Source organism: Coregonus lavaretus (genome assembly GCF_964263955.1).
Source record: "Coregonus lavaretus genome assembly, chromosome: 3".
In the NCBI taxonomy this organism is placed as follows: domain Eukaryota; kingdom Metazoa; phylum Chordata; class Actinopteri; order Salmoniformes; family Salmonidae; genus Coregonus; species Coregonus lavaretus.
This window is the reverse complement of record NC_139990.1, coordinates 25,435,095-25,450,812: the sequence shown is the minus strand read 5'-3', so window position 1 is coordinate 25,450,812 and position 15,718 is coordinate 25,435,095. Positions and strand designations below refer to the sequence as shown.

At 42.7% G+C, this 15,718-nt stretch overlaps 1 protein-coding gene across 1 annotated transcript; it reads right to left on the bottom strand.

Annotated features, from left to right (window-relative positions):
- Nucleotides 1-2,638: 2,638 nt before the first annotated feature.
- Nucleotides 2,639-15,075, bottom strand: slc39a7 (solute carrier family 39 member 7). The gene is made up of 8 exons (XM_084158400.1): nucleotides 14,931-15,075; nucleotides 14,009-14,397; nucleotides 13,003-13,171; nucleotides 12,597-12,677; nucleotides 12,257-12,385; nucleotides 10,933-11,043; nucleotides 5,005-5,201; nucleotides 2,639-4,757 (listed from the first exon to the last, which is right to left on the bottom strand). Exons 2-8 carry the CDS (start codon nucleotides 14,390-14,392, stop codon nucleotides 4,503-4,505), a joined length of 1,326 nt encoding a protein of 441 aa, XP_084014526.1. The 5' UTR covers nucleotides 14,393-14,397; nucleotides 14,931-15,075; the 3' UTR covers nucleotides 2,639-4,502.
- Nucleotides 15,076-15,718: the final 643 nt, after the last annotated feature.

Below are 15,718 nucleotides of genomic sequence, written 5' to 3'. Positions count from 1 at the left end.
GGTTGACGGAGTAGCTACTGTACCAAAGACAGTACAGTTTGAAGAGGTTTCTGCATTATGATGCATTTACATGACACTTGAACATTCTATGGCAGCCATGTTAGCTCCTAATTAACATTACATGTGGAATATAAAAAAATTACTATAAAACTGAATGTCTATAATGAGCATTATGATGCACACTACAACATGCAGCCATGTTCCCCATAAACATTACATGGGGATTATTTAAACAATGTTATGTAACTGAATGTCTAGAATAAGAACCGTATTCAAAATTCTAAATGTTGGCCTAACTCTAAATACACTGAACAAAAATATAAAAACAACATGCAACAATTTTAAATATGTTACAGTTCATATATGGAAATCAGTCATTTGAAATAAATGAATTAGTCCCTAATCTATGGATTTCACGACTGGGAATACAGATATGCATATGTTGGTCACAAGATGCCTTAAAAAAAAAAGGTAGGGCTGTGGATCATCAAACCAGTCAGTATCTGGTGTGACCACCATTTGCCTCATGCAGCGTACACTTCGCATAGAGTTATCAGGCTGTTGATTGTGGCCTGTGGAACGTTGTCCCACTCCTCTTCAAAGGCTGTGCGAAGTTGAGGGAACTGGATCACGCTGTCGTACACGTTGATCCAGAGCATCCCAAACATGCTCAATGGGTGACATGTCTGGTTAGTATGCAGGTCATGGAAGAACTGGGACATTTTCAGCTTCCAGGAATTGTGTACAGATCTTTGCGACATGGGGCTGTGCATTATCATGCTGAAACATGAGGTGATGGCGGCAGATGAATGGCACTACAATGGGCCTCAGGATCTCGTCACGGTATCTCTGTGCATTCAAATTGCTATCAAAAAATGCAATTGTGTTCGTTGTCAGTAGCTTATGCCTGCCCGTACCATAACCCCACCGCCACTATGGGGCACTCTGTTCACAACATTGACATCAGCAAACCGCTCGCCCACACGAAGCCATACACGCCGTCTGTCATCTGCCCGGTACAGTTGAAACCGGGAAGAGCACATTTCTCCTGCGTGCCAGTGGCCATCGAAGGTGAGCATTTGCCCACTGAAGTCGGTTACGACGTCAAACTGCAGTCAGGTCAAGACCCTGGTGAGGAAGACGAGCATGCAGATGAGCTTCCCTGAGATGGTTTCTGACAGTTTGTGCAGAAATTCTTCAGTTGTGCGAACCCAGTTTCATCAGCATATTGTCCCCAGCACAAGATGCACCTGTGTAATGATCATGCTGTTTAAACAGCTTCTTGATATGCCTCACCTGTCAGGTGGATGGATATTCTTGGCAAAGGAGAAATGCTCACTAACAGGGATGTAAACAAATTTATGCACAACATTTTAGAGAAATAAGCTTTTTGTGAGTATGGAACATTTCTGGGATCTTTTATTTCAGCTCATGAAACATGGGACCAACACTTTACATGTTGATTAATATTTTTGTTCAGTGTATATGGTTTTGGGCAGAAACTGCTTCTCCAATAGACTGGTTAGCTGGTTAGCAACAAAACCGACGTGTGTGCAAATTGGGCAAAACAGACAAGGTGCACCTGATTGTTGACAACATGTAACTTTATTTAGTCTCCAATGTTTATTGAAAACATACATTTGCACAATGAGCATTTGTCTCTCAAACACATCGTTATAGTTGTTGATTAGCTAGCAAGCGAATTTGAACCATATTAGCATAGATGTGACATCAGTCAAAACACCTAAAAACAAGACATTGTATCAAGAACAAGATCAAACTAGAGGGTAACTTTACAAGGACAGATGTGGGGCTTGCTTTAATTCTTTAAAAGTATTTTTGTGGTAATGGAAAAGTGTAATACGTTTTACTATGCAATTTATAGCAAAGCAGTGACATACACGGAGTGTACAAAATATTAGGAACACCTGCACTTTCCATGACATTGACTGACCAGTTGATTCCAGGTGAAAGCTATGCTCCCTTATTGATGTAACTTGTTAAATCCACTTCAATCCGTGTAGATGAAGGGAGGAGACAGGTTATTGAAGGATTTTTAAGCCGTGAGACAATTGAGACATGGATTGTGTATGTGTGCCATTCAGAGGGTAAATGGGCAAGACAAAAGTTTGAAGTTCCTTTGAACAGGGTATAGTAGTAGGTGCCAGGCGCACTGGCTTGAGTGGTCAAGAACTGCGACGCTGATGGGTTTTTCACACTCAACAGTTTCCCCATGTGTATCAAGAATGGTCCACCACCCAAAGGACATCCCGCCAACTTGACACAACTGTGGGAAGCATTGGAGTCAACATGGGCCAGCATCCCAGTGGAATGCTTTCCGACACCTTGTAGAGTCTATGCCCCAAATAATTGAGGCGGTTCTGAGGACAAAAGGGGGTGCAACTCAATATTAGGAAGGTGTTCCTAATGTTTTGTACACTGTGTATATTATAAGAATATGGCCACACTTAGCCTGTGTCTTATATTGTTTGTGATCAGTTGTTCGTTTTCCCCCCAATATCTAGCCTAGGTTGGATTACAGGCTAATCAAGTATTGTATTGCTTGTATTTTTCATGTTCTCTTGCATTATCTAATGAGAAACAGGGACCCAGTAAAATATCATTTGAAACATTGTGAGAGAATCTGAATTGTTTAATGAAACGTCAAGAAAACACAAAGTAACTAAAATTCCACCACACTCTTCACCCCCTCTCTTACTAAATCTCCCACCCACCACTTTAACATTAGTCCTTTACTTGGTCCCTCTGATTAAAAGGTCTGATTCCAAATCAAGCCAGTGCACCCAACTATAGGCCAATGTTGACAACTTGAAGCATCTGATAAGACTGTCGATGTAAGGAATACATTGGAAGGAAACAACCTACTTATCAGATGCCTAGGTAAAGCAGCTTACTATACAATATAGACAATACAAACAGTTTCAAATACACAACAAAAAAGTCAGCAAGGTAATGGAGATAGCAGCATGGGGTCGGTTTGGAATCAGGCCAGAGATGCAGTCGTGTACATACAGAATGGTGTAGGGTGAGGGAGCTCTTTCTAACCACATAACAGTTACAGCGTTGATTGTCTTAATGGCACATAAGGCCTACTGTATTATTCAAGAGAGGAGGGAGAGCAGACACATTCGGTGCCGGTTTGAGTACTGTAAGCAAAGGAATGTGTGTGAATAAAAAAAAGAATAGTACGCGTGAATAAAAATAAATGTTACAATTCAACAAAACCTGCCGCAGCGGCTTATAAAGACTAAATAAAAGTGGAAGAGGGTTCATCATTCACTTGTTCAAAGGTAGGTCAAACATGACTGACACATTACAATGAATTAGGGTGGAATACATTTTTGTTTTGATGGACCGTGTCTATTTCCCCGATTCCTGTCACTCTGGATAATCGGTTTAGTTTCCACATGGCTAGCCCGCCCTAAATACATTCATTTACTGTATTTCCACATTATGAAGGTAATTCATGTGGGTGGGGGGGCGGGGGGGCACATTTAAAGCAATTAATTCACTACTTTAAAGCAAATCATACTCCAATGGTCCTCTAAGCACAGCTTACACCACTTACCTTTGATTAATATTTCAATTAATATGTATTGTCACATACTGGTACAACTCATGATTTACATACAAATTGAAAGCCTCCAACAGTTATGAAAACAGTTTAAAACAAGTGGCTAGGTCAGTAACTGCTGTGTACTGTAGACATCTAAAGCAGCTTATTCATGTTTCCCAATAAGTCCCATTCCGGAAGATGATGACATTTCAGAATAGTCTTGGCCTCATAAATGTCAAGTATCCAAGATGGCTGCTATTTGGGGACCTGGTTTATGGACTATAGGTTACAATATTATGCCCTTTTCATTTTATTGGAATGTTCTAGTTGTAGACTAATATACTCTGATCCAAATATACCCTTCATTTAAATCCAGGAAAATGTCCTAACCAGTTAACTGTCTAGTTCTTTTGTGTTCAATCTGTGATCTCTGCAAGTACAATTAAAGGCAAAAGTAAGCATTACAAATATTGGTGTGATTGCAATTCTTGATTTTAGTTTTAACTAATGGACAGATTCAATAGTTCACGGCAACTTAAATGTACATTGTTTTGGTTTGCCTTTTTGTGACCAAAAAGGGAATAAACTCTGCAATTATAATGGACGATGAACTACAACTCCCAAGTCATCTGCCTTGCTTGCCTAAGTCTCAGTTTGATGACCTATCTGATTTAGACATCCTCCAGTTGGTTAGGTGTTGAAATGCTACTCCCCATTCAAGTCCCCTTTGGAACATATAGTCCAGTCCTGTGAAAGCTCTGTCTGTCACTTCTCTTCTCTCTCGCTCTCTCCTTTAAACTCCATCGGTATCTTTCCCTCCAATCGTATAAATCCATCTCTCTCGTTCAGTCTCTGCTCCTCCCCTCTCCCTCTCTAAATCCCTCCCTCTCCCAATCCCTCCCTTTCTTATTGATGACTCGCTGTCTCACTCGTACTCGGCGATTAGCACCATCATGTAAATTCCAACCAGCATCGCCAGAATCTCCATCACTGATTGGCCCAGACTGGAGCGCCCAACCAGCAGCTCAGGCAGGACCGTCACCGTGGCGATGTACACAAAGCCACCCGCGGTGAATGGCAGGATCCAGGCTGTGGCGGCCGCGCCCACCCCTTCAGCCAATAGGGAGCAGGCTGTGCCGGCAAGAGCCCCCAAGGCTGTCAGCAGCTGTAGACACATGGCCTGATGGGAAAGAGGAAGTTGTCAATGGACATCTCTATACCTACAGAGACTTTCTCAGACAGGCTGTTTGAGCAGAAAATACACACTAATCCTACTGCTGCCACAATGTCAATAGGCTTTGTGTTGTAGTCATGACAGACAACTTGTACCAAGCATGTTTCAGTACAGTCAAGAACATTTCAGTTTCCTGTGTGACATCAGTATGTGTAACATGAATCATTATGAAAAGCTGAAGCTTGTGCATTACCTTCTTCTTGGTGCAGCCAGACTGGACCAGAATGGCAAAATCGCCAATCTCGTGGGGCACCTCGTGCAGCAGGATGGTGAGAGTGGTGACTGTGCCTACTGCTGGGCCCACCAGGAATGATGCCCCGATGGCCAGCCCGTCAGTGAAATTGTGTGTGAAGTCAGCAGCCAGGTTCAGGTAGCCCGATACCTTGATATCTATATTGATAGGGACGTCAAACATTCAGCCTGCTGCACAGACCCAATGGACTCTAGTCTAGAGCGCCTGGTTAAATTGTACTTAGGAGCATTTGTTAACTCTCTCCATGGTAAAGTACAAAGAAATATACACTACCAGTCAAAGGTTTGGACTCACCTACTCATTCAAGGGTTTTTCTTTATTTTAACATTGTAGAATAATAGTGAAGACATCAAAACTATGAAATAACACATATGGAATCATGTAGTAACCAAAAAAGTGATAAACAAATCAAAATATATTTTATATTCACCTGGAATGCATATCAATTAACAGGTGTGCCTTCTTAAGTTAATTTGTGGAATTTCTTTCCTTTTTAATGTGTTTGAGCCAATCAGTTGTGTTGTGACAAGGTAGGGGGGGTATACAGAAGATAGCCCTATTTGGTAAAAGACCAAGTCCATATTATGGCAAGAACAGCTCAAATAAGCAAGGAGAAACGACAGTCCATCATTACTTTAAGACATGAAGGTCAGTCAATCCGGAAAATTTCAAGAACTTTGAAAGTTTCTTCAAGTGCAGTTGCAAAAACCATCAAGCACTATGATGAAACTGGCTCTCATGAGGGCCAACACAGGAATGGAAGACCCAGAGTTACCTCTGCTGCAGAGGATAAGTTCATTAGAGTTACCAGCCTCAGAAATTGCAGCCCAAATAAATGTTTCATAGTTCAAGTCACAGACACATCTCAACATCAACTGTTCAGAGGGGACTGTGTGGATCAGGCCTTCATGGTCGAATTGCTGCAAAGAAACCACTACTAAAAGGACACCAATAAGAAGAAGAGACCTGCTTGGGCCAAGATAAACAAGCAATGGACATTAGACCGGTGGAAAGTTGTCCTTTGGTCTGGAGTCCAAATCTGAGATTTTTGGTGCCAACTGCCGTGTCTTTGTGAGATGCAGTGTGGGTGAACGGATGATCTCCGCATGTGTAGTTCCCACCGTAAAGCATGGAGCAGGACGTGTTATGGTGTGGGGGTGCTTTGCTGGTGACACTGTCTGATTTATTTAGAATTCAAGGCACACTTAACCAGCATGGCTACCACAGCATTCTGCAGCGATACGCCATCCCATCTGGATTGGGCTTAAATGGGACTATCATTTGTTTTTCAACAGGACAATGACCCAACACACCTCCAGGCTGTGTAAGGGCTATTTTACCAAGAAGAAGAGTAATGGAGTGCTGCATCAGATGACCTGGCCTCCACAATCCCCCGACCTCAACCCAATTGAGATGATTTGGGATGAGTCGGACAGCAGAGTGAAGGAAAAGCAGCCATCAAGGGCTCAGCATATGTGGGAACTCCTTCAAGACTGTTGGAAAAGCATTCCATGTGAAGCTGGTTGAGAGAATGCCAAGAGTGTGCAAAGCTGTCATCAAGGCAAAGGGTGGCTATTTGAAGAATCTCAAATATAAAATAGATTTTGATTTGTTTAACACTTTTTGGGTTACTACATGGTTCCTTATGTGTTATTTCATAGTTGTGATGTCTTCACTATTATTCTACAATGTAAAAGTAGTACAAATAAAGAAAAGCCCTTGAATGAGTAGGTGTGTCCAAACTTTTGACTGGTACTGCATCTCATTGTTGTAAAAATGTGTGAGTGTGCTACATTTACTATCATATAAAAGTTTAGTCATCACGAATGCATTAAATCGATTGCTTTAAAAATATTAATATATTTGGTTTGGTACCGTTGATTTTGTTATACGTTGTTATACGTGCCGTCCCAGGACTTTTAAGCTCAAATGGCACAGACAATTTGGGGTGCTCTCTGTATAAAAGTTGATGGCCTTACGCCAATACACCAATTTGAGAGCCAAACTATCACTTAAATAACAGCCAACCCTTGTCAGTGTTGATATCTAGTGCTGAGTCATTTGTGCTTTTAGAGGTCTGTTCGATTTCGGTTCGCTAAAAACAAAAATCACGATTTACTGTTGCTATTATAAAAAATAAAAAACAGATGCACTATATGTGGGTTGAATGCTGTAACACAGAATAAAACAATTAATTAAAGTCCCATGATGGTAGTGACTGCCCATGACTGCTTATCCACGTATGAGCTACGTGGTTCTCTTTAGCTCAGCTGGTAGAGCACGGCGCTTGTAACGCCAAGGTAGTGGGTTCGATCCCCGGGACCACCCATACACAAAAAAAAAATGTATGCACGCATGACTGTAAGTCGCTTTGGATAAAAGCATCTGCTAAATGGCATATTCTTTTATATTATTATTATCACGTCTTAACCATCAGTTATTCACATTACTTTAATCAAATATTTCAGTTGTGTATATTACTAGTTTTATTTAATGACTTATTTCATTCCAAGTCATCATCTCATCACTATAGAGCTGCTGCCTATGCTGTCTGACAAACATCACTATTTTATTAGTTCTTCACAGTAAATAAGGCATACTTTTATGACTGCTGAATACCAACTATCAATCACTTAGATCATGCATTTTCAGGTAGAGATACCTTGCAAAGAAACTGCTCTCTATGTATCCGCTCTTGATAGCGCATTCGTCCGTCTCTTACATAGCAGGTGTAAAATAAACAAGTTTAGCCTTGCAATGGATTATGGTCATTGTAGTTAGTTTAGCGCACTAAACATGATAATTATGTAGAACATGTTGGAAACTACAACTCCCTACTACATCGCACAGTTCGGGCATGATCTGATTTATTTCTACAGAACCTGAAGCGCAATCTGCGCATTGAGCTCACAGAAAAAAATATCTACTAAAATCGAATTCAAATAACTGAACGGGCGTCGGTCAATTAGTTGATTAAAAACCGAAAAATATGGGGCCTCCCAAGTGTCACAGCGGTCTAAGGCACTGCATCGCAGTGCTAGAGGCGTTACTACAGACACGGGTTCAATCCCGGGCTGTGCCACAACCGGCCGTGGCCGGGAGTCCCATAGGACGGCGCACAATTGGCCCAGCGTCGCCCGGGTTAGGGGAGGGTTTGGCCGGTGGAGCTTTACTTAGCTCATCGCGCTCTAGCAACTCCTTGTGGCGGGCCGGGTGCCTGCAGGCTGACCCCGGTCGCCAGTTGAACAGTGTTTCCTCCGACACATTGGTGCGGCTGGCTTCCGGGTTAAGCTGGCGGGTGTTAAGGAGCGCAGTTAGGTGGGTCATGTTTCGGAGGACGCATGACTCCACCTTTGCCTCCCCCAAGCCTGTTGGGGAGTTGCAGCTATAAGACAAGATCGAAAATTGGGGAAAAAAAGGGTGTTGAAATAAAATCAACATAAAACAAATAATAATTGACATTTCGGTTAATCGCTCAGCACTATTGATATCCAATGCCGGGTCGTTTTAGTTAAACAAAGCAACTGATTTGTTTCTGCCCCGTTTCAGCAGCCTCCCAGAATCTCGATCCGACATTCTACAATTTAGATGACACAACAAATTCTCTTCTAACCAGTGATGTAAAAAATATTCTCAGATGTGTGCAGTTTAAAAAAATACAAGTAATCTGATCACTATTCTGGCACATGCATGTTATTTTTTTAGTATGTTTTATTAAAAATTGTTATGTTTACGTTTTCAATATATCAGGAACTGTTTAAGCATATTGGTTATTGATTTGGACACATTAAAACTGTGTTTTGACATTGGGCTATTTATCAAAACGTCTTGTCAACAGGAAGCAGCGACAGCATAATTTTCAACTTAAGTTTTAGGAATATAAATAGACCTTTCTACATACACTGCTCAAAAAAATAAAGGGAACACTTAAACAACACATCCTAGATCTGAATGAATGAAATAATCTTATTAAATACTTTTTTCTTTACATAGTTGAATGTGCTGACAACAATATCACACAAAAATTATCAATGGAAATCAAATGTATCAACCCATGGAGGTCTGGATTTGGAGTCACCCTCAAAATTAAAGTGGAAAACCACACTACAGGCTGATCCAACTTTGATGAAATGTCCTTAAAACAAGTCAAAATGAGGCTCAGTAGTGTGTGTGGCCTCCATGTGCCTGTATGACCTCCCTACAATGCCTGGGCATGCTCCTGATGAGGTGGCGGATGGTATCCTGAGGGATCTCCTCCCAGACCTGGACTAAAGCATCCGCCAACTCCTGGACAGTCTGTGGTGCAACGTGCCGTTGGTGGATGGAGCGAGACATGATGTCCCAGATGTGCTCAATTGGATTCAGGTCTGGGGAACGGGCGGTCCCCAGACCTGTCCAGGAGTTGGCGGATGCTTTAGTCCAGGTCTGGGAGGAGATCCCTCAGGATACCATCCGCCACCTCATCAGGAGCATGCCCAGGCATTGTATCAATGCCTTCCTCTTGCAGGAACTGCTGACACACTCCAGCCACATGAGGTCTAGCATTGTCTTGCATTAGGAGGAACCCAGGGCCAACCGCACCAGCATATGGTCTCACAAGGGGTCTGAGGATCTCATCTCGGTACCTAATGGCAGTCAGGCTACCTCTGGCGAGCACATGGAGGGCTGTGCGGCCCCCAAAAGAAATGCCACCCCACACCATGACTGACCCACCGCCAAACCGGTCATGCTGGAGGATGTTGCAGGCAGCAGAACGTTCTCCACGGCGTCTCCAGACTCTGTCACATGTGCTCAGTGTGAACCTGCTTTCATCTGTGAAGAGCACAGGGCGCCAGTGGCAAATTTGCCAATCTTGTGTTCTCTGGCAAATGCCAAACGTCCTGCACGGTGTTGGGCTGTAAGCACAACCCCCACCTGTGGACGTCGGGCCCTCATACCACCCTCATGGAGTCTGTTTCTGACCGTTTGAGCAGACACATGCACATTTGTGGCCTGCTGGAGGTCATTTTGCAGGGCTCTGGCAGTGCTCCTCCTGCTCCTCCTTGCACAAATGCGGAGGTAGCGGTCCTGCTGCTGGGTTGTTGCCCTCCTACGGCCTCCTCCACGTCTCCTGATGTACTGGCCTGTCTCCTGGTAGCGCCTCCATGCTCTGGACACTACGTTGACAGACACAGCAAACCTTCTTGCCACAGCTCGCATTGATGTGCCATCCTGGATGAGCTGCACTACCTGAGCCACTTGTGTGGGTTGTAGACTCCGTCTCATGCTACCACTAGAGTGAAAGCACCGCCAGCATTCAAAAGTGACCAAAACATCAGCCAGGAAGCATAGGAACTGAGAAGGTCACCACCTGCAGAACCACTTCTTTATTGGGGGTGTCTTGCTAATTGCCTATAATTTCCACCTGTTGTCTATTCCATTTGCACAACAGCATGTGAAATGTATTGTCAATCAGTGTTGCTTCCTAAGTGGACAGTTTGATTTCACAGAAGTGTGATTGACTTGGAGTTACATTGTGTTGTTTAAGTGTTCCCTTTATCTTTTTGAGCAGTGTACATTTCCAATGGTATTGTAGTTAAATCAGGTTAAAAACTTCTGAATGAGTCTAAAAACACGCTGTGATCGATTTATTTTGATGTACCAGAAATCACCTAATATTGAGAAGGGAGAGTGGACAATAATCACAACATTGCAACAGTTGCATGCAACAACAGAGAAACTGTCTTGATGGGAGGCTGGTAACTGAAATGTTGTCATAAAGTAAATATTCTCCTGGAGCAAAATAGATTTTGAGATTTTAAAACAGCCATTTCAGTGAAGGCAATCTGCCCACTAAGAAATTAAGTGGCAATTATTCAACTCTCTTACCTGTAGTTTTCTCCTCCACTTCTTTTGGAGTCTTCTTCTCTTTGCTTCCTTTTTCATCTTTCTCACCCTCCTTTTTTTTCTCTCCATCACTCTCCTTTGCCTTAGGAGCAGCTGAAAATAGGATGCAAAATAAGAATGTTGTGCATAACTCTTTGGTGTACTGACCCTGCCTCATTCCAAAAGTAGAAGAGTAGCATCAAATCACCCAACCATACAGCAACTCTCAGCTAGAGGAAAATCTCATCAATGGCCAGATTTCAAAATTGACCCAGAGGTCAGGTTACGAAACCAACTAGCTAGCCTAATGATTTGGCTGCATTCGCTAGGTCTAGGGGTCCTAGGCCTAGTTAAATGGTCTGTAACTTGATTTAATGTGTGAATTTATGTGCGGACAGAGGTTGAGGACCATGTTGTATGGATGTGCCCAGGAGACACACTTTATCTGGTTTCAGGGCCAACTCTGTCCTGAGACCTGAGTCGGCCAGCCCATGCAGATTATCATTTGTTCATTGTGACAAAATAAATATATACAAAAACAAAAGTACAAAAAGGGCTGAACCAAAACTAAAGATAACAAAAAATTAACTGATTGCAGATCCCTCTTATCAAGGCTTCACTTCTTGGCTCCCGAGTGGCGCAGCGGTCTAAGGCACTGCATCTCAGTGCTTGAGGCATCACTACAGACCCCCTGGTTCGAGTCCAGGCTGTATCACAACCGGCCGTGATTGGGAGTCCCATAGGGCGGCGCACAATTGGCCCAGCGTCGTCCGGGTTTGGCTGGTGTAGGCCATCATTGTAAATAAGAATTTGTTCTTAACTGACTTGCCTAGTTAAATAAAGGTAAAATAAAATAAAAAATAGATAAAGTTGGCAGCGCACCTGACCAACCAGCTGCTGCCCCTGGGGGTGGAGTGTGGTAGTGTAATTATGCTCCTAAGACCTAAACTAGGAGCGTTGGTTAAGAGCGTTGGGCCAGTAACAAAAAGGCTGCTGGTTCGAATCCCTGAACAGACTTGGTGAAAAATCTGTCGATGTCCCCTTATGCAAAGCACTTACAGGAGCAATTAGGGTTAAGAGCATCTGCTAAATGACTCAAATGTAAATGTAACTACCTAACCTATTCCATACATGCATTGCAGAAGTGGTCAATAGGCAAAAAAATGCATTGCATACAGAGGGATAATTTCAAGGCATGTTGAGTTATGGTCAAAAAAGCTCATATTGAATGGATATAGCCTTGAAATAGCAGGGGCACATGCATCAATTCAAATTGTCATTCTGTTTTTCCCCGCGCTACAAACTCAAATCAAAATGTATTACCTACCCTGAGAGTGGGAGTGTCCGTGTCCATGTCCTCCCTTCAGGAGGCGAACAAATTTCTCCACCACCAGGAAGGCCACAATTCCAACGAGGACCCACAGCCCTACTGACATCATGTGACCATGGGCAGCACCTACAGGTGAGAAAAGAAACACGTCAGGGTCATGCTGTTTGCCAAAATGGGGCCAGACTCAAACAAATAATTAAAAAGTAGAAGAGATTGAGTCATTGTCATTTTGATTTGAATGTTAGATTTCTCAAAGCATGCAAAATACTGGTATCTAATGGATACGCTGGATAGTATGATGGTGATAGTAAATGTAGATATCATGATAGAGCTATACCATGTGAGTGGCCATGATCCTGTGATTCTTCACTGTCATGCGAGTGGCCGTGTCCCTCGTCTCCATGGTGAGAGTGAGGCTCTGTGAAAACAAGAAAGAAAGAGAGAAAGAAAAAGACAGACAGACATTCAGACACAGACAGAAAGAAACAGACAATGAATATCAGACAGGCATGACTACATCCTTTTAACTACAAACCAATAAAATCAGTATTTTTTTGCTCATTTTAGACGTTACATTTTCTTCACTGATTATTCTGTGTAAAGATGAAATCCAAGAATCATACCTAAAAATATTAATTCTATCAATGCCAAAAACATTCAATAGACTAGATAGGCAATCAATTACTTTCACTTAATGAAGAAATCTACCATAACAACAATACTTGTGCGATACTATCACTAACCCAGGGCGTGAGGGATGAGGTGCAGGAAGGCGTCTCCCAGCAGGCCACCAGAGGCGAAGCTCAGGAGCACCTTCAGGAGGTTCTGGTGCTGGTCTGTATTGGACTGGACCGGGATCAGGAAGAGGATGAGGAAGGGAGCAGCACTGATCAGCAGAGTGGCACCGATGGCCTAATGGTAAGAACAGGAGAAAGAAACATAGACATAGAGGTCATAAGGGGGCACTTTAACAGTGTGTGAGCGTGCGTGCTTGTGTGTGGTAAGATAATCTCACACTTGATAAGGATGGCTGTGTTGAGTTCCAAGGGTATCAAACCAATCTAATCGACTTCATCAAATAAGGAAAGGCTATTCCCTGTCTACAAAGTACTTGGATTCCAAGCCTTTCAATAATTGAATGCCAAATAAATACATTCCAATTCAATTGACAGTACCTAAACAGTTGACCTCCTGACACGTGCTGACCAGAACATTTAAATAATGGTAAAACGGTGTCTAACAAACCTAATCCTGTTGAACATAGCAAATAAAAATGTAAACCTTAAAACAGAGACACATTTACACTGCAGTCAAAACCGACAAAGTTATTGGCAGTACACTGCTGTGAGGTTGTCTGGTCCAGTTGTCAAAGCCAAACTAGTCAATAGAATTATACACCAAACTTAGCAACAGACTCACTGGCAAAAGGGAAATGTTTGTTGAAAAGTGAAAGCAGCCATTTTGTTTGCTTGTGTACCTACAGTAGTGATCCGTTGAATCTGGAGAGATAGGTAGCCTATGTTTTCACAGGGACTTAACAGGAATGTCAGGAGGTTGTTGTAATGAACAGGAGGGATACCGACTGATAAAGATATGACATTTTGCATATGATTTGATTGAAGGTAGGCAATGACCACTAATGTTCATCTAAATGTAGCACAGGTTCTGGCCAAAAATAATGTATCAAATAGCCACAATAACACATTCATGTCCATTCATTTATGGCTCCAAGGTCTCCACTGACCATACCTGCATCCAGAGCTCCACTGTGTCCCTCTTCTCTCCCTCTGCCTCCCTCTTCACCCGCTCCCCTCCGTGGGTGTGCCCGTGTCCACTCTCCTCCTTGTGCTCATGAGCATGACCATGGTCGTGCTCATGTTCATGACCATGGTCATGTGCGTGACCGTGGTGCGACTCCTCTGCTGGGGGCAGGTTGGCCTCAGCACTCCACTTGCTCGCCCCCTGGTGCAGTTTCTGACCGCCATGGGAATGACCATGGCAACCGCCGCCCCCGTGCGAGTGTGCATGCCCGTGGTCATGAGAGTGACTGTGAGCAACAGTTAGCTGGGCGGCTAGCAACAGCACTGCTCCCGTGAACAGTGTTAACGCTAGCAGACGTCCATGGGCCATCATCTCACCTGTGACAGACACACAAAGGGAAAATCTATGGTTACAACAGGCTGCTATAGAACAGCAATACTAGCTTCATATATCAACTGCTTATTTTCTTTATATTGTGGGTAGTTACAGTGGATAGCTTTAGCTAGCTAGCTAGTTATTATGTAACAAATATTAGGCTCACTAACTAGCTAGACAAAAATTCACTTTATCAACATTCCATTGACATCCCATCTGCTATACCTAACAGCATTCCCATGATGGCCCTCTGCTAAGGAAATAGGCGTACACTTTTCCAGGGGGATATAAGGAGTCAAACACTGAGGAAGAGAGAAAGGGTCCCAAATGGGGTTAATAGCCTAGCTATGAATGTGATTAAAGGAATGCAGGTGTCGCAGTTTAGATTTGCATGCAACGTCATTTGGCGGGATACTTATCTAACTAGCTACCTAGCAAAGTACAATAGCAAACAATGGGTACCTAGATAGGTAATTGGACTTGTTAGCGGTGATGACAACAATGTTGCAGTATAAACGAATTGCCCTACACCCACCTGTCTGCTGTAATTATGCACGGATAGACAGTCTGCAAAGTTGCGGGTCAGGTGAAAATAGTTTATCAGACAAATTATTCCCAACAGAGTCTCAAAAGTGTCTATTCGTTCTCAGACGTGGCATTCAGTCAAATCAATAGAAACCTCGCGTGATTTCATTCGCTGGTGTTAATAAAGAGTACGTGTCATAATATCGCGAGACCTATGTTTTCGTAATCTCATCCTGCAGGATGCGAACTCAAATACGGTGGATTAATGAACGTGTCCCACTCAAATCGTTTACCGTTGAAAAAAATTGGTCACGGTACTGGTCTGCTTAAGGGGGTGGCTCTCCCTTAGGCACCAATGCATTAAGCAGTTGGTTCTGTTCTGCTTAGTTCATTGACTGTATATGAAGCATAAACATTTTGGGAGGGGGATGTTTCGCTTCCTCTTCCGTATCTGGCAGACTCTCTTTGACTACTATTTTTTTCAGGACAATTATTGCAAAGTTTACTTTGGAAAAGACAATGACCAATAATGGAATTATCTTATTTAGGGGAGGTTTACTTTAAACTGAGAGTGTGTTGTAGGTGTTTAGGGAAACTATTACAGTTTTAATGTATTTACATGTATTGCTCTCAGAGAATCCACACAAAGAATGGAAAAAATGTATGCCAAATTAAATGAAGCATTCTAGGCTACCCTTTTTACACTTGTACTATTAGAAATTGGAATATTTCACAATATCAGGACAGGAATACTGCATTTGATGTTGAAGTTTCCCTATGAAAAGCAATGGAATTCCA